The sequence below is a fragment of the Ruditapes philippinarum genome, unplaced genomic scaffold (assembly GCF_026571515.1).
Source record: "Ruditapes philippinarum isolate M1 unplaced genomic scaffold, ASM2657151v2 ctg866_1_1_1_1, whole genome shotgun sequence".
Lineage (NCBI taxonomy): Eukaryota > Metazoa > Mollusca > Bivalvia > Venerida > Veneridae > Ruditapes > Ruditapes philippinarum.
Genome location: NW_026855260.1, coordinates 41,854 through 67,977, shown reverse-complemented (window position 1 = coordinate 67,977; position 26,124 = coordinate 41,854). Strand labels below are relative to the sequence as shown.

At 33.3% G+C, this 26,124-nt stretch overlaps 1 protein-coding gene across 1 annotated transcript; it reads right to left on the bottom strand.

Annotated features, from left to right (window-relative positions):
* Positions 1 to 22: 22 nt before the first annotated feature.
* LOC132742678 (uncharacterized) lies at positions 23 to 24,386 on the bottom strand. The gene is made up of 6 exons (XM_060731143.1): positions 22,969 to 24,386; positions 17,602 to 18,965; positions 17,228 to 17,360; positions 14,091 to 14,224; positions 12,158 to 12,335; positions 23 to 7,809 (listed from the first exon to the last, which is right to left on the bottom strand). The coding sequence occupies exons 1-6, from the start codon at positions 23,195 to 23,197 to the stop codon at positions 7,556 to 7,558; spliced, it is 2,292 nt and encodes a 763-aa protein (XP_060587126.1). The 5' UTR covers positions 23,198 to 24,386; the 3' UTR covers positions 23 to 7,555.
* Positions 24,387 to 26,124: the final 1,738 nt, after the last annotated feature.

The following is a 26,124-nucleotide window of genomic DNA, read 5'->3' as shown; positions in this document are numbered from 1 at the left end:
CCCCCCCCGCCCCACACACCCACACCCATAAGAAGATGTTTTATGCTAAACATCTAAGCACTAGCTCATTGGGCTTTTTAAAAGAAGATTTTTTTAAAGTTTTTACTATACACATATAGTTAAAAACAATGACACCCCTGGGGCGGGGTCAGTTTTGACCCCAGGGCTTTTATTTGAACAAACTTTGTAGACACCTATTAGAGCATGTTTGATGCTAAATATCTTAGCTCTAGCTATTTGAGTTCTTTAAAAGAAGATTTTTTAAGTTTTTACTATATGCATATAGGGAAAATCAATGACCCCCTGGGGTGGGGCCAATTTTGACCCCAGGGCTTTTATTTGAACAAACTTGGTAGACACCCATAAGAAGATGTTTCATGCTAAACATCTAAGCTCTAGCTCTTTGGGCTTTTTAAAAGAAGATTTTTTTAAGTTTTTACTATACATATATAGTTAAAAACAATGACACCCCTGGGGTCGGGCCAGTTTTGACCCCAGGGCTTTTATTTGAACAAACTTTGTAGACACTTACTAGAAGATGTTTCATGCTTAATATCTAAACTCTAGCTATTTGGGTTTTTTCAAAGAAGATTTTAAGTTTTTGCTATACACATATAAGGAAAATCAATGACCCCCGGGACGGGGCCAATTTTGACCCCAGGTCTTTTATTTGAAAAACTTTGTAGACACTCACTAGAAGATGTTTCATGCTTAATATCTAAACACTAGCTATTTGGGTTTTTTCAAAGAAGATTTTTTAAGATTTTGCTATACACATATAAGGAAAATCAATGACCCCCGGGGCGGGGCCAATTTTGACCCCAGGGCTTTTATTTGAACAAACTTGGTAGACACACATAAGAACATGTTTCATGCTAAATATCTAAGCTCTAGCTCTTTGGGTTCTTTAAAAGAAGATTTTTTAAGTTTTTACTATATGCATATAGGGAAAATCAATGACCCCCTGGGGCGGGGCCAATTTTGACCCCAGGGCTTTTATTTGAACAAACTTGGTAGACACTCACTAGAAGATGTTTCATGCCAAATATCTAAGCTCTAGCTCTTAGGGTTTTTTAAAAGAAGATATTTAAAGTTTTTTCTTTCGGTTGCCATGGCAACCAGAGTTCTGCATGAAATTAAATTCTTTGAACAATTTTTAAAGGTGACCACCAAAGGAACATTCCTGTGAAGTTTGGATGAAATTGGCCTAGTGGTTTATGAGGAGATGTCATTTAAAGTAAAAGTTTACGGACGACGGACGGACGACGGACGGACGGACGCCGCACGAAAAGTGATCACAAAAGCTCACCTTGTCACTTTGTGACAGGTGAGCTAAAAATGGGGATCACCGTTCTCATTTTTGAGTTATCCGCCCTTGAATTGGACTTCTCTGTTAAATTCAAGGGCAGATAATTTACAATGAAGCAAAACAATACAATTTCTTCTTATTTTTATGAAGCTTACCTTCATCTCAGTCAATATGCAAAATTTCAAGAACAAATTTATAGTGGATGGTTTTTTCCCCACTTCTTTTCTTAACCTGTGCATTTTTTCTTAAAAATTGGCCTATTTTTTATGAATTTTAAGTACTTTTAGTTTCATTAAAACAAAACAAGAGGGCCATGATGGCCCTGAGGTCGCTCACCTGTATATAGTCCCCCCACCCCCGGGCCAATTTTTACCCAAGGGCTTTTATTTGTTTATTTGAACAGACTTGGTAGACACCCATAAGAAGATGTTTCATGCTAAACATCTAAGTTCTAGCTCATTGGCTTTTTTAAAAGAAGATTTTTAAAGTTTTTACTATACACATATAGTTAAAAACAATGACACCCCTGGGGCAGGGCCAGTTTTGACCCCCGGGCGTTTATTTTAACAAACTTTGTAGATATTTACTTAAAGATGTTTCATGCTTAATATCTAAACTCTAGCTATTTGGGTTTTTCCAAAGAAGATTTTTAAGTTTTTGCTATACACATATAAGGAAAATCAATGACCCCCCGGGCGGGGCCAGTTTTGACCCCAGGGCTTTTATTTGAACATACTTGGTAGACACCCATTAGAACATGTTTCATGCTAAATATCTTAGCTCTAGCTCTTATGGTTCTTTAAAAGAAGATTTTTTAAGTTTTTACTATATGCATATAGGGAAAATCAATGACCCCCGGGGCGGGGCCAATTTTGACCCCAGGGCTTTAATTTGAACAAACTTGGTAGACACTCACTAGAAGATGTTTCATGCTTAATATCTTAGCTCTAGCTCTTTGGGTTCTTTAAAAGAAGATTTTTTAAGTTTTTACTATATGCATATAGGGAAAATCAATGACCCCCTGGGGCGGGGCCAATTTTGACCCCAGGGCTTTTATTTGAACAAACTTGGTACACATTCACTAGAAGATGTTTCATGCCAAATATCTAAGCTCTAGCTCTTACGGTACTTTAAAAGAAGATTTTTTAAGTTTTTACTATATGCATATAGGGAAAATCAATGACCCCCAGGGGCGGGGCCAATTTTGACCCCAGGGCTTTTATTTGAACAAACTTGGTAGACACTCACTAGAAGATGTCTCATGCCCAATATCTTAGCTCTAGCCCTTTGGGTTCTTTAAAAGAAGATTTTTTAAGTTTTTACTATATGCATATAGGGAAAATCAATGCCCCCCTGGGGCGGGGCCAATTTTGACCCCAGGGCTTTTATTTGAACAAACTTGGTAGACACTCACTAGAAGATGTTTCATGCCAAATATCTAAGCTCTAGCTCTTATGGTTTTTTAAAAGAAGATATTTAAAGATTTTTCTTTTGGTTGCCATGGCAACAAGAGTTCTGCATGGAATTAAATTCTTTGAACAATTTTTAAAGGTGACCACCAAAGGAACATTCCTGTGAAGTTTGGATGAAATTGGCTCAGTGGTTTATGAGGAGATGTCATTTAAAGCAAAAGTTTATGGACGGACGCCGGACGGACGGACGCCGGACGAAAAGCGATCACAAAAGCTCACCCTGTCACTTTGTGACAGGTGAGCTAAAAATAACAGAAACGATATAAGGAATTGCATGTACATTTTGTAATTATGTTTTTTATTCAACAATAAGAATCAAATAATTATCCACAAGTAAAAACAAGAATTCATTTACGTATGTATAAGTTAATTGCCCTTTAAATGACCTCAAATAAGTAGAAAATTCTGATTCATTGCAGATAATTCAAAAATGAGAACAGTGACCCCAATTCTTTTTTTTTGCATAAAATGTTTCTGTTATCATATTCTAACAACATGCAAAATTTAAAGAAATTCTATGGAACAGTTTTAAATTTGCCTATATATCTATATGAAAACTACAGAAAACGTCCTTAATATCATTACTATGTACTTGCACTCACTTTCCTAGAGTCTTGCAGATCTTTAAAATTTTCTTTCAAATGAAAGCTATTTCAAAAGTAACTACACCAATAGACAGTGAGCAATTTATAGCCTATATAGTATGTATGATTTTTTAACTAGAAATTGACACAAGTGCCAAATAACCCCAACACAAGCTTGTCATAAAATATGCTTTTAAGTTAATAATTTTGCACAAAGAGAGAATGCGGTAGTTAATAGATTTTTTTCAAATGTTTTTTAATTATTTTTCCGACATCAATAAGATAATTAAACTTTGGATTTGGGGTTTTCAGGGCTGTCGTTCTTTTTTCCCTGAGATTTCTGCATTCCAATCCGTGAGATCTACGTACCTACAAAATTTGAAGGTGAATTATCTTGTACATTCTGAATTATGTCCCAGACAAAAATATGCAATGGACCGACCAAACAACCACAAACTGGCCCACCACCAGCTGACTCCAGTATATCCTATAAAACTTTGTTATTGGTGGTATTATGAATGGTCAGTTTTTCTTTACCAATATAGAGGTCATATAAAACATTCATATCAATTTATATCCTTTTGTACGATTAAAGAAGATACATTCCAGAGGGAATCTGGACTTTTCATTTTCTCTTGAGAATTTGACCAGGAGAAATTTAGACAGAATCCAAAAATACATGTTGAACATCATTGCAATCGCCAATGGTGTTTCCATAATATTTCTTTTTTAAAACAGCTGTTTACAACTTGATTATTTTAATGTCTGATTGCTAAGAAATTCAAATACAATATACTGATAGAAATAATCAAAGAAATGTGTCGGCATAATTTAAAGCCAAACTAGCAGTAAAAATACTTTTTCCACATTTTAAGGGATCATGCTCATAATATAATACTACTGAAACAGGCACATGTAAATCAAAGCAAATGTTTCTCTAACAAAATTTATACTTTTTTGTCTTAAAAAAGTAGATGACACATTAAAACATGATTAAAATTCTTCAAAAACCTTATTTTCTACTTTAAATGGGACATAAACTAGCAATAACACTTAAACAAAACTAAGAGGGCAATAATGGCCCTGAAATCGCTCACCTGAATATAGAATCTCTCCAAGACAAGGAACAATTAATATTGTAAACGATAAACAAAAGCAGATATAAAATCTAAATCTTAACTGATATTACAAAGTTCATATTTGAATCATGAAATAGTGCATGAGTAAAACATTACTGGTTGCTATTGCAAAGGGAAAACAACAGTTCCAAAAGATGTGTGCATATTAGGAAAATCAATCACCCAACGGGGCGGGGCTAATTTAGACCCCAGGGCTTTTATTTGAACAAACTTGGTAGACACCCACTAGAAGGTGTTTTATGCTAAATATCTTAGCTCTAGCTCTTTGGGTTCTTTAAAAGAAGATTTTTTAAGTTTTTCCTATATACATTTTATGAAAATCAATGACCCCCAGGGCAGGGCCAATTTTGACCCCAAGGCTTTATTTGAAAAAACTTGGTAGACACCTACTAGAAAGTGCTTCATGCTACATATCTAAGCTCTAGCACTTTTGGCATTTTAAAAGAAGATTTTTCAGGTTTTTTCTTTCGGTTCACATGGAATTTAGTTCATTGAACAATTTTAAAGGTGACCACCAAAGGAACATTTCTGTGAAGGTTAGATGAGATTGGCTTAGTGGTACAATGTATATGAGGAGATGTTGTTTAAAGTATAAGTTTACAGATGGACACTGGATGAAATGTGATCACAAAAGCACACCTTGTCACTTTGCGACAGGTGAGCTAAAAATTCAACTAAATTAAACATAATTTAGTGTAATAAAACATCAGCACATTGTACTTCTTGACTGCATGACATAAGTTACAACCTACTTAGTGTTCACAAGGATTCTGACGATTTAAAAAAAAGATCAATTAAAATATAATTATAATATGTAATATGGCCTTTTAAGTGTTTACAAATGATTTCTACGATTTTTCTTCAGACAAACATGGCCAGGTTTCAAAATACAATGATTTTTGACAGATAAAAAAATAAGAGATAAAAAAATTGAACAAAGTAACAAACTAGATGTGAAAAGACAAACAGATGACATATATACCACAATCACTTTTTATGAGCTATTAGCTGAGGCAAAAAATCTGTCAACAATCAACTTGAAATATTAAGTTTGCAATCTATTTGATTGCTTATTCTAACAAACTTACTACACAGCAAACATTTTAATTACAACAAAAAGAGAACAAGAGCATTAGCTTCACCATCTGTATAACTTGAGTAAAGTTATCATAATTAAGGTAACAAGTATAATATAGTCACACAAAATATGAATAATCATTCTTAAAATCAAACATGGCCCCACACTTACAACAAGAGGGCTAAGATGGCCCTAGATTGCTCACCTGACCCATCAAACTCATCCAAGCAATTACCTAGACAAGCATCCTGACCAAGTTTCATGACAGTTGAGTCAAAAATGTGACCACTAGTGTTAACAAGGTTTTTCCATATTTGAGCAGTGTCATAAATTTTGACCCAAGGTGACCCATATTTGAACTTGACAAAGAGATCATCAAAACAAACTTTCAGACCAATTTCTAGGATATTTGATTCAAAACAGCAGCCAATAGTGTTAATAAAATTGTTCTATTTTTAGCTCCTGTGACCTAGTTTTTCATCCGAGATGACCCATGTTCAAATTCATCTGAGCAATTACATAGACAATAATCCTGACCAAGTTTGATGACAATTGAGTAAAAATATAACCACTAGAGTGTTAACAAGGTTTTTCCATATTTGGGAGGTGTGACCTAGTTTTTTAACCCCAGGTAACCCATATTCAAATTTGACCTAGAAATCATCAGAACACACTTTCAGACCTATTTCCAGGATATTTGGATTAAAACAGTAGCCACTAAAGTGTTAACAAGATTTTTCTATTTAGCTACTGTTACCTAGTTTTTCATCCGAGATGACCAATGTTCGAACTCATCTGAGCAATTATCTAGACAAGCATTCCGACAAAGTTTGATGATGATTGAGGCAAAAATCTGACCGATAGTCTGTTAACAATCAAATGTGGACGGATGACAGACGACGGACATTCAACGATCCTAAAAGCTCACACTAAGCAGGCTCAGGTGAGCTAAAAAGATGCGTCTTTACAATACATACATTGTTATTTGATTATTATTCTTGCTACTACGTGAGTGTTCCAAAAGATAAAACTTATTCAAGTTCTAGTTGTTTGATCAAACATGAGCAAATCAGAGAATGACCTTTAGCATGACATGACTATCATCATTTCTGTTCTTGTCATGCATATAAAAAGTTGTTGCCCAGCCAACAAAGTTTCAAAATAACCAGTCAAAACATTGGAAAATTGTATGCTTTATTGTATCAGAAACCAGTGACCTTGACCTTTGAATTTTTGAAAATGGGCTATGCAGATAGAAATGATCAAGGTACATTATACGTACAAAGTTTAAAAGCAAACATTTTTTAAATTAATGAAAAGTTTAAACAAATCTTTAAAAAATCTTAAATAGAGTAAATAAAAATTGTTGATTGACTAACAAACTAAAATAACTCGGCTGACAATTCTATTCTTTACAGACAGATAACAGTTTAATAATTTGGCATAGAAACAGTCTTTGATTTTAACGAAACCCTATATGGAAAATGTAAACAACTGATATAAATGTATGAAAAATAATCACACTTTCTCAAATTTTGTTAGTGTTTTGTCGGTGTCTGCAGTAACAAAATATCATACTGCATAATGATTTCCACCAGATATTATAAATTACATGACTGGAACAATACCTCTATTTTATTTTTTTCCTTAAAAAAATTAAGCTAATAACAAGTGGGTAGCTTCTCTTAGAAAAATCATTTGCTTCGTATTTTTAAAATATCTTATTGAAGGTATATAATAAAGTGAAAATTACATGAAAGTGCAATTTTGATATTGTATTGTTGTCGTTGATTGCATAAAGATGTTACAATTCCCACTCGCCCTATAGAAAATACATCTTTGCACAATTGACTTAAGCAATACAATCCATCAGAATAGCACATTTATGTTATATTACCTATATTATGCCACTTAAACATAAAATATTCTATATAGCAAAATGTTATCCATCAAATGTGCTTCCTTGTACACTATTATGCAATACCAAAGTAACTATTACAGAAAGCTAAATCGTAAAGATTAAACAGTTTTTCATCATCAGGAATTGTATTATTAACCGGAATCGGTAATGTTAAACTATTGGTGCATGTATTTGCAGTAGGAAGAAATGATTCATGCTCCTGGAAATGTACTGATGGTGCTAGCCCAAATCCTAGGGGTGGTTCCATTTCTGCTCCAGTTACAAATTTCAGAACCATTCCCATGTGGATCCCCTCTCTTCTTCCACCTGTCAATTACAAACAAAATATGTGAGTAAATATTGTCTATGTAAGATGTTGGTCACAATTATAAGGCAAGGTTATTATAAGTTATAAGAACAAGTTAATCAGGAAGTTAGATAGCACATAGTGACAAACATCATCATTGCTTAAATAGGGTATCTATGTCCAATCTTGTCTAGTTTATTTAAACAAGAGGGCCATGATGGCCCTAGATCGCTCACCTGACCCATCAAACTCATCCAAACAATTACCTTAAGACAAGCATTCTGACCAAGTCTCATGACAGGTAAGTCAAAAATATGACCACTACAGTGTTAACAAGGATTATTCATATTTGAGCAGTGTGACCTAGTTTTTTACCCAGGTGATCCATATTCAAACTTGACCTAGAAATCATCAAAACAAACTTTCAGACCAATTTCAAGGATACTTGGATCAAAACAGTAGCAACTAGAGTGTAAACAAGATTTTTCTATTTCTTGCTCCGGTGACCTAGTTTCACATGCGATTTCGAACTCATCCAAGCAATTACCTAGACAAGCATCCTGACCAAGTTTGATGATAATTGAGTCGAAAATGTGAGCACTAGAATGTTCACAAGGTTTTTCCTTATTTGGGCAGTGTGACCTAGTTTTTCATCCGAGATGACCCATGTTCGAACTTGACTTAGAAATCATCAAAACAAACTTTCAGACCAATTTACAGAATATTTATATCACAACAGTAGCCACCAGAGTGTTAACAAGATTTTTCTATTTTAAGCTCCTGTTACCTAGTTTTTCATCTGAGATGACCCATGTTCGATTTAATCCCAGCAATGACCTAGACAAGCTTCCTAACCAAGTTTGATGACAATTGAGTCAAAATTGTGACCACTAGAGTGTTAACAAGGTTTTTCTATTTTTACTTCCTGTGACCCAGTTTTTCATCCGAGATGACCCTGGTGTTCAAACTCATCCGATTGAGTACCTAGACAAGCATCCTGATCAAGTTTGATGACACTTGTGTCAAAAATGTGACCGCTGGAGTGTTAACAAGATTTTTCAATTTTTAGCTCCAGTGACCTAGTTTTTCATCCAGGATGACCCATGTTTTTCATCCTAGCTATCACCTAGACAAGCATCCTGACCAAGTTTGAAGATGATTGAGGCAAAAATGTGACCGCTAGAGTGTTAACAAGGTTTTTCTATTTTTAGCTCTTGTGACCTACTTTTTCATCCGAGATGACCCATGTTCGATCTCATCCGAGCTATTACCTAGACAAGCATCCTGACCAAGTTTGATAATGATTGAGACAAAAATGTGACCGCTAGAGTGTATGAGATTTTCTTGTGCAAACAAAGTTTAACCATTTCAGCAAGAAGCTGTCACAGGAGACAGCGAAGCTCGACTAAAGTATCGAATAAAATACTGGACACAGAAAGGAAGACAAAGTTATGAAAGAAAAATCAATTATGTATAATTATGTATTAAGTTATAGTAATAAATGACATTTGTTAACATAAATTCCAAGTTCAAGGGGGAATAATTCTGGAAATAGTCACGCTAGAGTAATGAACCCTGTCACACAACATGTGTGTAATGATATTGAAATTTGAAGTAGATACCTTAAAAAGTAAAGAAGTTATAATATTTCTCAAAGTAAATCCTAAGTTCAAAGAGAGATCAATCTGTAAATATTGCTTCAAGAGTTATGAACATTGTCACATAAGATGTAATTGATGATAAGGATAAGTATTTGAAGTTTGAGGTAGATACCTTTAAAACTAAAAGTTATAGTAAAAAATAATGTTTTTCAAGTAAAAAATCTAAGTTGATGGGGAGATAATTCTTGCAATATTGGTGCTAGAGTTATGAACCTTGTCACATAAGATGTGGTTGATGATAAGAAACATATATTTGAAGTTTAAAGTTGATACCTAAAGCAATGAAAAAGTTATAGTAAAAAATATTTTACTGCATCAAAACTTTAATCTGAAATCTGGACGCAACGCCAGGGCGAGTAGGACAGCTCTCAATATACTTCATATAGTCCAGCTAAAAAGTAATCATCTCATAAAAAAGATTAAATTTGTATGAAAACATCTGTAACAATGCGGAAATATACCGTTAAATTTAAAGACTGCTACTTATAGTCATGTTTGTTCAATTTGAATATTGATGTTAAATTATGATCTGAAGGCGGAGTTTCTCATGCAAACAGAAATTGTACTTCCAATTTCGCCACAATGAGGATGCAGATTTTTATGTTGTAAAACTCATTTTGGTTGTCTGGACACTAAAATAAGATCTGGAGTCGATATGAAACCCAATTTATTTATGAAATGTAGCTATTTCTGTTTTTATGAAATTTATAAAATGTAGCTTTAAAGTGATAATAAATGCCAATCTAATTAAAATGAGTGAACTGGTGAAAGTCAAAATAAGTTGACATGTCATAATTCCTTTGAATTTCATAATTAATTGCATAAATGACAAAATAACTCTGGTGGCCTTCAGAAATTTCTTTAAATATCCATGGAAATTTGTAATGTAATGTTTAATTTATAAAATAATGGGACAGTCTTTTAATATTTAGGCGGTTTTATATTTCATTATGAACATACCAATCAATCACTATCATGTAACAGTCAATCTTTTGAAATATCATAGTTAATTCTGCGCAACTTGACAATGAAAGAAAAATATAATGTCACTAAGTTAAAAGAAAGCAAGAAACATGGCAATGCCACGAAACCAGGTTTTCAATTATCAGCACTGTTGAAAGTTTTGTTGCCATTGGAATATAAATACAAGCAATGTATGGTATAACTTTGTGCATTAAAACAATGACAATGACACTGTAGGGCTCAATAGCAATTCCAATTGAAGCTTTCAAATACTGTAGGAAGAATATACAAGTTTAATTAAAATCTCATTATGAAATCAAATTATTGACCTGAAATCAATTTTCTATTATTAGTAACAGTGACCATTTATTGATTCTAGGAATCCCAAAAGCAATTCCAAGCAATATTTTCAACTAAGCTTTCTATACACCAAGTTGATGTAATATCTCATTCCAAACTCTAGTTACTAACTGGAAACCAAATTTTAAGTAACAGTAACATTGACCTTGATCCTAGGGGATCAAAAAGCAATCAAAAGAGATATATTTCCATAAGCTTTCTATGCACAAAGTATCATTGAAATATCTCATTCTAGATTCAAGTTATTGACCAGAAACTTATTTTCTACTTTAGTAACAGTGACCTTGACCCAGATGGCCCAAAAGCAATCGTAAGCGAGGGTTTTACCACTAAAATACACCAAATTTCATTGAAATAGTTCATTTCAAACTCTAGATATTGACCAGAAACTGATTTTCTATTTTTAGTAATAATGACCTTGACCCAGGAAGTCCAAAAGCAATCCCAAGCGAAGTCTTTAAATAACCTTGCTAAACACCAAGTTTCATCTAAATATCTTATTCATTACACAAGTCATTGGTCTCAAACTGATTTTCTGCTTTCTTAAAAGCAGTCCAAAGTAAGGTCTTTGCATATGCTTGCTATACACCAAGTTTAATTAAAATATCTTATTCCCGTCAGAATTAAAGTAGACGTTGCGCACAGAAGGAATTGTTCACTATATATTCTATATAAGGAAAAAAAATACAAAGGGTCATTATATTATAAATTAGGTCAAACATTTTAGAATCTCTAAACCCGGACAAAATGCTCTAGGGCACTAATTGATGATAAAGCTTCTGTGAAAGTTCCGTCAAAATCCCTTGAGAAATGTAGGAGTTGCATACTGAAGAAATTGTTTGCGCCCACCCTCCAGCCTGCCGACATACCTCAATCTAATAACTAGGTTTTTCCTATAGAAAGCCTGGTTAAAGAAATAAAGAGCTTTTTCCAATTGTTTGTGTAGATGTCATTCATAATAAACAGTATAGTTGAGATTCATCTACTGCCAGCCTTTCATTGCATTCACATGATATATCTATTCATTGTTGTTTACTTCTGTTGAGAACTTGTAGATATTAAATAGTACTATAAAACAATTCTTGTTGGATCTTGTATTTAACAATTTCTTTAAGAATCTAGTAAGCTTTAAACAGTTGATAATATTGGGTCTAATGCTCTTTCAGTATTGAATATTAGCATCGTTAAATGGACAAGAAAGTTTAAATCATGTGTTTAAAATTGCCTTGATTAATGATCAAAATCCCATACTTAAATAAGTTTCTCAACAGTTTTTAAGTGACTTGACCATTTTGTGACTTACTATAACTTGACTATTGTAAATTTTTATTACACATTAGGAAAAAAATGCACTATATATCTATTGATTTCATACAGTACTGACTTTCAACTTCTCTGAGGTATTTGATGAATTTCTGAAATATAGTTGATTCCACTACTCTTTTGTTTGATCCCTCTGAAGAGAACACTGGCTTCATTAAGTGTAATATCATCTTTAATGTCAAATGTAGATCATCTCTTGGTGTCATTAGATGCTGCATAAATTGGTGTGTTTTCAAAATCTGAAAAAAAAAGTTTACAACATAATTTTTATTGAAAAAAACAAACAAACAAAAAACAACAACAAAAACAGCACATGAAAATACTGTATGAATTGTGAACAAGAGGCATGTTACATATGCTTAATCCCCTTGCTGGGAAGAAGTTACCAAACTGCTATACTTTCACATATTTTACTCCTTAAAAAAGCTGTGTTACCGTAGTTTGTTATTGCCATGCTTACAATCGGAACGTCCTCGGCTATCATCTAGACTTTAATATATAACCTCGAAGTTAAAATGGATTGAAAGTAGTTCTATAAAGTGGTTTCAGATGTAAACAGAAACAGTGAGTGTATTATATGATAATGTAAAAGGAATGTGTATATTTGACATCCAAACGAAGATAAAGTCTGTTTCGGTACTGACAAATCATTTTTTTATTTAAACATTAAAGAATATTTAACCACATTTACTTGTTAATATAAGAACACATGTCAATGTTTGTGATTAATTCTTTTATTCTAACACTATCGGAATTTTTTCTATATAAACAAAGAAGGTCGGGAGCGTGCATTAAATAATTATGCAACAATGCACTCGCCGTTCTTATTACCAGTCCCTGTGTATTTTCAAGCCGACACATTGAAGGGGCAATTTTTTTTGATAAATCTGATAAATAAAAAACAATTTTTTGTCAATTTTTGTTGTAAAAACTATCTAGAATGAAAGAAAATGGTCTAACTAAGAAAATGAAGCCGAACACCAATATCATTAATTCAGTTGTTAACGCTGTACAGACAGTTTGTTGTTTACAAAACGTCATGCACAATTAATGTAGCCCCAAACAGCACACGAAACACAATGAAATCAAGAAGGATATTTCAATGTCGCAAACATTTTTAGTTAAATTTCACAATTATTTCACTATAAATACTTTTTATTTCGTTGAAAATATAGAGTGAAATAAAATAAACAAACAACGTTTTATCAATGTTTTCAAAATTTGTTATTCTCAAAATGTTTCTTCACGCAGTAGATTTAACAACAGGTTTTTTCAACCCACTGGAACAGCCGTTAAAGAATGTTTCTATTTGAAACTCTGAGGCAAAAACAAATTTAACCACCAAACATAAAGTCCAACAATATAATAACTATTATATTTTTTCTTGTGTTAGAATGGAAATAGATATAAATTCTTCGTGCATTATAGTATAATAATGCCTATCGGCTTTCATGATTATATTATATGTACTGCACATTTGAACTCATTTTAACTGGCATTATTCTACAACAATGCACTCAAAATTTATATTCAATGCAGGAGGAGAAAATATTTGACACCGCCTGCCTGCCAGGGGGGAAACTTTAATACAACCTGTTTTTCAAAAATATCAGTTAAGTTTCATAGAGATATTTTCATTACTTTTTGCATTACCACTGGATACAGTTTATGTGTTAAATTTGACATATTTTCAGTCTATTTGTTTCCATAGCAACCAACATTTTCAACACAGAAAGAAAAGAAAAAAATATGTGCATAATCTTTAGACTGCCTTTATACATTTGTCAAGTTTCATAAAAATATTTTTAGTACTTTTTGTGATATCACGGGCATGTCAATAAATATTAGTTCTTTTGATCACAGAAAGTCCCATGGTATAGACTCTGTGCCAATATAGGCATTTTCCCTTACATAGTCACACAGAAATTCAAAACATTTAATTCCCAATGGATAAAGTTCTCAATAGTCAGTCTGCATTTAATAATTTCAATTACCTGAAACATTCCCAAAGCATCCATGCCCTGTCCTAAAGCAATGAGAGTGCTCCTTGGTCTGTCTCCAAAGAATTCCTCCAGGATCTCAGCACTAAACAGTCGAGGTAATCTACCATTTTGAAGCATACTCAGCGCTGTAAGCATTTACAGTATTATATTAAGTTCAACATAATCAATATGTATTAGATTCATTGAAAAGAAAATAGTAACTATATTCAAATCAATGGTAGGAAATAGTCATACGAGTAAGTGTGATACTTCAAAATTCCCCTTCCTGTTGGTACCGTTATAAGTCTCCAAAAGTTGTCTTTGAAGTGCCCTGTGATCTAGCTCTAGACCTTGCTTTTTCAGAAGATTTTTAAAGCTTTAATTTTTTAAAATCTACATTGTATTTAAGCCCCTCTAACCCAGACATTAAAAGGACCAGAAGCTTTTGAACAATTTAAGCACAACTTCATACAAGGAGCATCCATGGCAAGTTTTATAGAATCTGACCAAGTAGTTTTAGAGGAGAAGTCATTTGAATATAAGTTGATGGCAGATGCAGGAATGCATATGATCACATATGCTCACCTTGAGCACTTTGGACAATTTTGCCCTAGACAGCTCACCCGAAGTTTAATGCTTAAAATAACCAAAATGTTCAATGCAAAAGTAAGTAATTTGATCAAATAGAGGGTGAAATTATTTACTTAGGCAGCATGATTTAAGAAATATTTCAATGGTTACAATGTAAGTCAGTGGTTTCTATGGATAGTCAACAGTTGCTAGGGAAGTCACTGGTTGCTAAGGCAAGTCAAAAGTAAATGGTTGTTATGGAAATCACTGATGATTGGGAATTTAATGTTTGCTTTCGAAGTCACTGGTTATGGAGGGAAATCAGGTCATTATCATTGAGTAATTTAATCTTTGAAATTCCACATGCTCAGTAAATCATTAAATTGTACCTACAAGCCTGACAAGCTATTGAAAACTAAATTTGATTAATACCACCCCCCCCCCCCCCGCACGACTGCTTAGGAAATGAGGATGTTACTAGTAACAGTATACCTTGTAAAAGAATTGAAATAGAGTAGGGGTTGTGGGCAATTAAAGAAAGTTGTGGTTCTTGTATGTTGCATTTCCTTTCAATATGGTTGACCATTGATGAAGTTTTATTGAATTACTCTGTAATAAGTCCCAAAGGGTAATAACTGTAATTAGTTCAAATAGAGTTATGTTTCTTGTGTACTGCACTTCATCTCACTGCCCTTGACCATTGTATAAAGTTTCATTGAATTTCAACCATTAATTTCAAGTTATGCACTAGACAATAAAAAGTAACAAAAGGGCAAAAACTTTTAAATGAGTCAAGAAAGAGTTATGGTTTCTGTGCACTGTGCTTCCTCTCAATATACTTCACCATTGTATGAAATTGTATTGAATTCCAACTAGTAGTTAAGTTATGCTCTGGACAAGAAAAAAGCAATTGAAAAGTAACAAAGGGCAATAACTCTATAATTACTCTGGACAGAGTTTTAGTTCTTGTGCACTGCACTTCGTCTTATTGTGCTTAACCCTTGTATGAAGTTGTTTTGAGATCTAATCAGTAGATTTGAAGTTATGCTCCAGACATGGGAAAGTATCAAAGGGCAATAACTCTGTTATTTGTCAAAATGGAGTTATGGTTCTTATGCACTGTACTTCTGCTTAATGTGCTTGACAACTGTATGAAGTTGTATTGAATTCCAACCAGTAGTTTCTAGTTATGATCCGGACAAGGAAAAGGGCAAAAACTATGTAATAAGTCAAGATGGAGTTATGGTTTTTGTGCACTGCACTTCCTCTTAATGTGCTTGAACATTATATGAAATTGTATTGAATTAAAACCATTAGTCTTCAAGTTATGCTCTGGACATAAAAAGCAATGGAAAATTAACAAAGGGCAATAACTCTGTAATTTGTCAAGATGGAGTTATGGTTCTTTGTGCACTGCACTTCCTCTCAATGTGCTTGACCATTGTATGAAGTTATACTGAATTCCAACCATTAGTCTTCAAGTTATGCTCCGAACAAGGAAACTGCAACGGACCGCAGGACCGACGACAAACCACTGGGTGACTCCTATATACAGTATTCCTAGGAATGTTCGATGATACAATATTTTGTGGTTTTTTTACAACGTCAGCATTTTTTTGTGGACACAAACTTTTGCGGATGTGTAGTAACTGAGAATTTTGTGAATATGAGGTTGCGACCACCTAAATTACAGTTTTTGGAGGCTATGTTTTTGATGCATGACCTTTCCTGTTGGGTACTTTAATTCTTTTATTTTTTTTGACAAGTCGCGCCTAAAGCGCTATGTTACTCGATACCTTTTCATTTATTGACTAGTCGAAAACGGACAGTTGTTCTGTGAACACTTTTTACTTAATTCCTTACCTTTTTAAATATGTGATTTAGACTAAGTCAGACCCATAAGCTTTTATTCTCATTTGAATCATAACTGACTTTATCTTCAAAATGTTGATATGTAATTTTTTACACAATATCGGACTGTGCATCACTTTCATTATAACAACATAACAGCTGTTTATCAATGTAGCATTTGATCGCTATTGTACTTTTAACAAAGGATTACACCTCAAATCCAAGTCATTCAATATATGCAAACTGTAAATGCTTTTGTATACGCCATGACTAGCGAATAACATCAATAAGCATGATAATAATTAATAATTGACAATTTTTTTCAGGGTCCAAACAGGAATCTAGAACATACATACATAATTCTTTACACATTTCGATAGTACCTGTGTTGATATGTTTTTGTGTAAGTAGATTATAACAAATATTCTGCACGTTCAGTCGTTCATGCTTTTATTTGCGGAATCATGCCTTAGTAACCGCAAAAACTTCAGCAGTCTTTTCTAGGAATACAGTTGCCCCCCAAACAAAAATTGCCCCCCAAATGTTTTTATCTATTTTTGGTGTTGCTTATATATAAGCTATCTCCAATTAAAATTAAACATCCCCAGTAAGAATTTCCTAGATTTCAAAGACTTTCTACAATAAAAGTATTTTACCTAATGATGAGCACAATGTATATATATATATATATATTTATATAATCTATATAAAGTACACTTTGAACTTACCAAATATCTTTCCAATGGTTTCATACTCTTTGTTATCAATCCAATCTCTAATAGGATCAAAGAATTTCTTCTGGATTTCCTGAAGTATTAGGTCAAAGAATTCTTTCCTTGGGCCACCTAAATCTTCAGCAGTCTGAAACATTTATAAAAATTATAACAATTTATTTCAAAGCTTTTCCTTTCAACTTGGAGAAAAAGTACTTTTAAGGCCAAATTTACATTGTATAAGGGCCTAACTGGGAAAATAGATCAGGTCATTTTAAATTTTGAGAAATCTGAATAATTGAATCTGAAGCAGAAATTGTACACAAACAATCAATTGCCTGCCACACTAAAAATATAAATGAATTTTAAAACAAAATCTTTATTCTTACTTCACCATAAAACTGAACTTCCAATGTCAGCCTCAAATTTTGTATGTCTCTTATTTCTTGCATTCCTGTTGAAAGAATGTTGAACCTGTCAACTACAATATAATTTGTAGCACCTGTTATGCTTGTCAACAAATCTTCTTCCTCAATGTCTAATTTTCTTCCAATCACTATTTTAGACTGAATATATTTCAGTGCATGGATTGGATCACTTATTTGAAAATTGATTATATCTTCGATGCAAGTTTTTGTAATATCATTTATGTTTTCATTCAAAGATTCAGTATTAGACAGCAGATGTTCCACAATATTAGAGTGCTGTGTTGCAAAACCTGTTTCTAAAAGATTTTGGTATTCATTGGTCTCAGGTCCATTGTCTGTATTTAATGGGCGTTCAAAAAAGTTTGTCTCCAAAATGTCATCATCTACTGTGTTGTTTACTTGCTGTTGGTTTGGATCTTCTATACGTGTCTGGTTGATATTTTGACATTGCAAAATATGTTGCCCAAGTTCTGAAACCCTGAATGATATACCACAGGTTTGGCAAGTGTTGTTAGCTTCCTGTTGGTTTGGATCTTCTATACGTGTCTGGTTGATATTTTGACATTGCAAAATATGTTGCCCAAGTTCTGAAACCCTGAATGATATACCACAGGTTTGGCAAGTGTTGTTAGCTTCCTGTTGGTTTGGATCTTCTATACGTGTCTGGTTGATATTTTGACATTGCAAAATATGTTGCCCAAGTTCTGAAACCCTGAATGATATACCACAGGTTTGGCAAGTGTTGTTAGCTTCCTGTTGGTTTGGATCTTCTATACCTGTCTGGTTGATATTTTGACATTGTGCAATATGTTGCCTCAGTTCAGTAACACTGAATTGGATACCACATGTTTGGCAAGCATATTTCGTGCTGGTAGGGGTGTTATCTTCCTCCTCCTCCTCAATATCTAGTGATAACGAATTCTGTATAGGTCGAACATAAATTCGACTTTGTCCTCCAATTACAGATTTCAAATGAGAAACATCCCACTTAACATCAATTTTTTTTAGCTGTCTTCTATTAGCAGTACAGTACATAAGTTCATAACCTCCACTTGTTTCTAGTTTTGGAAATTCCTTCAGAAGTGATACATGTAAATCTGACTCGCTTCCTGATGCACTGAATGCAATTTTCTTTAAGCCAAGTCCAGCTTTTTGTAAACATACTTTTTCAGAATGTGAAGGTACACTTGTCTGTGAAGTATCAGATAAACACATTATTGCTGCTGTCCATGTCTTCTCCCTTTGAACTTCTTTTCGGCCCCTGTGAGACCGATTCCCAAATGAGCGGCTAGGAAAAAATGACCTTTCAGCTGATACACTGTTACCTGAAGTGTTAAAACAAAAATTATTGTTAAATCAGATTCTCAACTAACTGCTAAGAAATGGTCATTTACCAGAAATATGTCCAAAGAATACTCAGATCTTCCATCTGTCTGTCATAGTATATACATATTAACATACTTAAGTGTCAATGTCACCATTAAAATTGAGCCTACAACATTTTCAGATTTGTCACATTAGGCTTTAAGTTTCTTAATCGCATTGTTTGGAACTTTTCCTTTGTTCTTATAACCCATTATACTCAGTACACTTCAATGGGCATTTCAAAACTGTACTGATATATAACAGTACAGTTTTTTCATTGATTCATATAGGAAAAAAAAAACTTGACTGTTATATATCGGTTGAGTTTTTTTCGCACCTGTTATATATCAACACAGTTTTTTCATAGAGGCTCCAATGGGGCAGTGGTAACGACCATTCCCAGTAGCCAAAAAAAATGAAATCAATAAAATAAAATAAATATATAAATACAATGATAAATATAAACAAAGATAATTAATGAAATGAAATGTACTCTCATTTAATCAAAAGGTACATCCGCTGAATGAATTATTTCCACTGAAAAAAAGCCCTTTAATCTTAAATCATTTTTTGTAACAGTATACAATCCGCCTCTAATATATTGGATGTCTTTTGTATAATTTTTTTTTGCGGCAGCGAAAACAACTTGAAAAACTGCCTTATCATAAATACTGTAATGTAGCTAACGATTAATTTATTTATTTGTTTCTATACAAAAAAAGGAAAACATTATGCCATTGCGATAAAACAGTTATAGTATATGAAACTCGTTAGTTACGGGGGTATAACACTGGCTGGGGCGACATCTCGGGATGTTTCTGAAAAATAAAATTGTCTCGGTCTAACGGCCTCGCCATTTTTTAGCAGAAACACCCCTTGATGTCATGCCATGGTCACCTTTACCTTTGATTTTAAATGGCATCAAAATCACTAGGGGTCATTGAACTTTGACCTTATAGCCTCAACATCTATAAAAGACATCTACTGGGCAAGGGCATTGACCCTATGATAATTATCAGATACATAAACCATGGCATTTGAGTCCTCCTAAGTTATTGATCAGACAAGGATTTTACAAAAGTGTTGTGGTGACCTTGACCTTTAACCTAATTACCTAAAAATTGATAGGGATTATCTACTGGTCATTACCCTCAGGACAATGTCCATACCAGATAGCATAAAGCAATGGCTTATTTCTTCAATCAAGGATGTTACACATGTACTTTAAGTGTCAATGTGACCCAGACTATACCCTTATAACCTCAAATTCAATAGGGGTCTTTTTCAGACCTTGGACAATGTATCCACTAAGTAACAAAACAATTGCTTATTCCTTCTTAAACAAGAATTTATAACAGAGCTACCAACGTCCCCTGCCTTAGGGAAGTTTTATAATTATTTGTACCATAAAATTGTGCTATTTCAAAGATTGAGGTATGGATATCAGGACATTCAGTCCAAAATTATGATCAATGTTAGATCTGCAAATGCAACAATAAATTAATCAAAGAAATAAATAGAAACATGGAATTTAAAAATCTATCATGTTATTTAGCTTTGACCTCTAGTTGTGACCTTGACCTTGGAGGTAGTACTGCAGGTATTGTGCATGACATATCATCTTATTATTGTAACAATTTGTGCCAAGTAATTTCAAAATCTCTTGATCTATAAAGAAGTTATGGACGGGTCACAAAATATACCATATAACAGACTCTGTTAACCTATGACCTCTTATTTCAAAGTCCCTTGAACTATGAAGAAGTTCTAGATAGGAGTGTGGATCGCTTCCCGGACATCTGCTTGAACGAATCTTCGAATACTGGATTTCATACGATTCTCAGATCACTTCGATTGCCATTCACAAATCGAACCATGAATCTTTTGTTATCAAGACACCCATAAAAAACATGAACATTAGTTCTGAAAACATGTTTATTTTTCTTAAAACAATACTAAACATTCATTTCATTTAACATATATGCAATGCAAATATAAACTAGGTTCATCGGTTGAAAACGAGTCGCGCCAATATAATTGCCAAAAGTAAAATTTACTTTCAAAGAAAATGAGGAAAAAGCAGTTTGTAAAACATGCCATTGGTTAACCGACTTATGCAGGTGGTACAACAAACTTGTCTAATCACATGAAAAGACAAGTATTTCCAAAAATTGGAAGAAAATTTTGCTGGTGGGATTTCATACCGGTGCGATTCCTTTTCAGGCAATACATGTGACTATTAACTTTCGCAAATTTTGTATTATTTAAAATAACACAGTTTTCGATACATGTCACATTATTATAAATCTATACATAGAGACAAAAAATATTTATTTATTATCATGTAAGAAAAACATAGTGCTCAATAAAGTGATTCCTTTTTCGAAACTAATGACTTCCTAGCTCAGCATCATGGTACATATTTGTTTACTTCCTGTTTTTAATGAGCAAATTGTATTTAGGTTAATATCAAATAATTCATACACAAATTGATTTTTTTTTTGACATTTTAAGTGTGAGAAACAGGGAATGTATAATAAACAAATGAGATCGCAATCCACGATCTCTGGACTGACGAATATTCGTACTCGATTTTTCATTTTGATTTGTGATTAATCGAGTACTCGGATACTCGCCCCTGCCCTAGTTCTAGATTGGACACAAAATATACCCTATAACAGACTATGTTAATTTTTTACCTCTAAGACCGACCTTGACCTTGGATGTAGGTGCTGCGCACGATACACTGTCTTATTATAGTGACTATTTCTGCCAATTATTTTCAAAATCCTTTGCTCTATGAAAATGTTATGGACCAGACACAAAATATACCTTATAAGAGACTATGTTAATCTTTGACCTCCAAGTGTGACCTTGACCTTGAAGGTATGTGACCTTTTGTTGCACATGACACATTGCCTCATTATTGTGAACAATTGTGGCAAGTATTTACAAAATCATTTCAAAATTAAGAAAGTTATGGACCAGACACGTCATACCCTAAAATGAACAATGTTGACCTTGAATAAGCAAGTGCGACCTTTACCCTAGAGGTAGGGGTCTGGTTGTTGTGCATGACACATCGTCTTATTATAAAAACATTTGTGCCAAGTTATTTCAAATTCCTTTGATAAATGACAAATTTATGGACTGGACACGAAAGTGTGATGGACGGACGGACTGACAGACAGAGTTTATTTCTATACCCCCCTTTTTCTTCGAAAAGGCGGGGGACAATTATAGATGCAGGGAGTCCAAAAGCAATCCCACTAGGGTCTTCATATCAGTATATAGCAAGATTGTAATATCTCATTCCTAACTGAACTTGTTATTGTCTGGAAACCTTTTCCTATTCTAAGTAACAGTAGCATTGACCTTGACCCCAAGGGGTCAAAACATACCAACTGGGGTCATAATATAAGCTTGCTATATACAAAGTTTTATATCTCATTCTCAACTCTAGTTATTGCCCAGATACAATTTTTCTAGTTTTAGTAACAGTGACCTTGACCCCAGGCCCCATGTTCATAAAGATTTAAGGATCAGGATCAAGATCAGGATCAAATCTAAAAACTCAAATATTCTCCATTGTTTATTCTCACTGTTGAACTTAACAGCAAATTTCGTTGACAGTCACAACTATTTCAGCAATGTTTTGTTAAAAATTGGAAAAAAAATGCATGAATTAAATTTTGCAAGGATTAAATGAAAGCAAACAGTCACTGTCTAGGATGGTATCTTCAAACACCTTCAAGCACCATAACAGTGAAGAAGCCGGGAGACTAATTTTCAAAGATTTTAGAATTTGTTATTCTGACAATATTTTTATTTTTGTAACATTCAATTGGGCAATTTTTTCCTGTGGATTGGGAAAATAATATAGTCTATTTTCAATTTGGAATATGACAGAACATCAGCTATAAAAAAAAGCAACCAAAAAAAACTCTGATAGCAGTAACAAACCTTGACTATTTGGTGCGGCTGCTGGAGGCGCTGTTCCAGAAGTTTGAACCTCAGCGCGAAATCGAGCTCTGTCACCAATGGTAGTTAATCCAAGGCTTGATAATTCTGTATCAGACAGCTGTTTACATGTAGTTAGTGTTGTGACCTTTTGCTTCTTAAAATTTTCTGATAAATTTCTTAAGCCTATTTTTTCAAGAACATGTGACACTGGATCCTGGGTCAAAGACATGGTGAAACCTGCCTGAAATGTAACAATAACCTATTCTTACACAACTTGGAGAATGGTCATTGGAAATATAAAACAAACATAAGACAGTCATAGGCCGATCTATACTATAGTGAAGCCTTTTTGAACTGCTGTCCATTTAGACAGCTGCATTAAATGCCACAAAAAAGAATCACTCTCAAAATTTGGATCTTATAGTTACTTTAGTGTTTGAAATAGTCTACAGTGCAGTTTCTGCAATTTACTCCACAAATTTTGCCAAATATATTTGGGATAAGAACTCATTTAAGTTTCAGTCAAATTACAATTAGCTCCTGCTATTACAGTACCTTACTTTGTTTGCCATCATTTAAATGCTCAGTTAAATAGTAAACTGTTATTAAAAGCTCTATACCAATAATGTCTGATTTGTAAATAGATTTGTAAATTTCTGCAGAATGATCTTTTTTAAGGATCCAACATACCAAATAGAATGTACAGGCTGTGTGTCTATTTAGATAAAAATATTACTGAACTTTCTAAGAGGTGCCACAGGAGTGGTGAATAACAGCTCCCACCTGATTTCTACAACACAGGATACTTTGTAGTGCATATCATTATTTTTGAAAGAAAACATTTGAGTCAAGTTTTAAAATCTACATTTGAAAACTATAGAACTTTCAGTGCAGACACAAAATGTACTTTTTGACCTTCAAAGGTGACCTTGATCTTCTCTAGTTTCAGAAATATTCAAATACATGTGTACATGTTAAAATTTAACAATATTTTCTAAGTCAATTTTTGACCTTCAAGTGTGACCTTGACCTTAAGCCGGCAAAAGGTTAACATTGGTTCTGCCCATGACCTTGTTGAGGTGGAAATTTGAGCCAAGATTGAAGAAAAATCTTTCAATTAGTGACTAGGACTTACAGAGCAGACAGGACATACTGTCTAATATTTGATTGTTTGATATTTGACCTGCAACTGTGACTTTGACCTTGAGCTGACACATGGGCAACATGGGTTCTGCACATCCCCTTGTTGAGAACCCTAACCCCCTGTTGAGGTGAACATTTGAGCCAAGTTTGAAGAAAAACCTTCAACTGGTATAAGATTTATCATGTTTATAGAGCGGACACGATAATGGAGATGGACGGACGGACCGACGCAACAAAGCGAATATATTTTAGCCCCCCCCCCCCCACATTTTGTGGTGGGGGTATAATGAATAAAGAAAAATATTGATTATATTTACAATAATTTTCAGTCATATAAATAAAATGAAACATTTATTAAAGATAAAGCAAGACTCAAGACTGTTGCATTTAAACATTAAAGCAAGTAAAGAAGCATTTGCTACCCCTAAACAAACATGTCTTGTCATGTATGACATACACTTACTGAAGGCTTAATATCCAGACACAGGGTTTAAAAGAGGACTAATCAATTGACTCATTCCATTTTCTTTAGTTATTCATTATATGTAAAAACAACAACAAAAAAACAACAGCTACATTGCTGAAGAGCTGAATAATTTGTTTATCTTGACAAGCTAAACTCAGTGCAAATCCAAAATAGCCAGTGAATTCATCATAGATGGGAAATTACACTTCAACAATACTATTTCTTCATTCAGACCAGACTGTCTTATTATTTTCCCGAAATTAATATACCTGAAAATGAGACTTGCTGATCTGTTTCTACAAGAAAAAATATTGCCTAATCTTTATTTTTCTTTTTAGAAAGAAAATGAAAAGACAAAGTCCTGGCTTGATATCAACATTAAATTTTACACAATTACACTTGAAATTGGCACCTCTTGTTTTTGAAAATAAACCTTGTTAAATAATGTTTTTTAAAGAGGGTGGAAAATCACCCATATTTTTGAATTTCTAGAATAGACAATGAATTCATGTTAAATAAATATTTTGATATAAATAACTTTTAGTTTCACAACTGATTATAATTTTACATCTCTAGATCTAATATAAACATGTCATAGAGGTCTTAACTAAATATTATAACATTTAATTTTAATAATCTATAGCTTGATTAAAGCAGATTATCAATTAACTTCCTAGGTATTTTTATCTAACAAGCCATACATGATTAAATTAATTATCTTATAGCATTTATGCTCATAATAACTTAAGGCGTAATTACTATGACATGTCATTCTCTCAATTTATATTGTTGATTCACATATTTAAATGAGTCTTATAAACAAAATCACTGTACCCTGTCTTGCAAGCTGGTACTATATTCAATATGTACCCTGTCTTTTAAGTACCAAGCACATGCTACTTAATACTATCACTGTACCCTTCTTGGGAGCCTATATATTTTAAATTTTATCTTTCTGGCAAGTACAGGAAGTAGACTGGTTTACATATTGTGATATTTTACTAATTATGAAGAAGTATTACATCAAGTCTTATGATTAACTCGGACATATATAATACCAAGTACTTTGAAAATAAAAAAGAACAAAAAATGTTGAACCACACATATGCCCCCCTTTCTAGCTCTTGACTCACATTATTGGTAATTTTGTTATAGAAACTTGCCAATAATGGGTACATGAAAGTGTTCAGTTATGGAAAAAAGAAAATAATGACCTACGTACTTTAAGTTATATTACCATTCAATGTGTGTGTCAGGAGAAATGTCAGCCTTGATGTTATTTAATCTAAGGAAAGATTCAGTAATAAATACTGGAACCAATTTCCAAGATATGGGGGCTGGGCAGCACCGCCTGACATAAAAGTGAAATATTCTCAGTTGGAAAACTAGCATGTAATTGTTTAGTTAACACTATCTTTTTTTAGGTATTTTTATCCTTTTCTATCTCAAATCAATATATACATGTAAACAACAAACTCTGATTATTATTTACACCCAAAACAAAGAACTCTGATCATTATTTACACCCAAAACAAACACACATCATT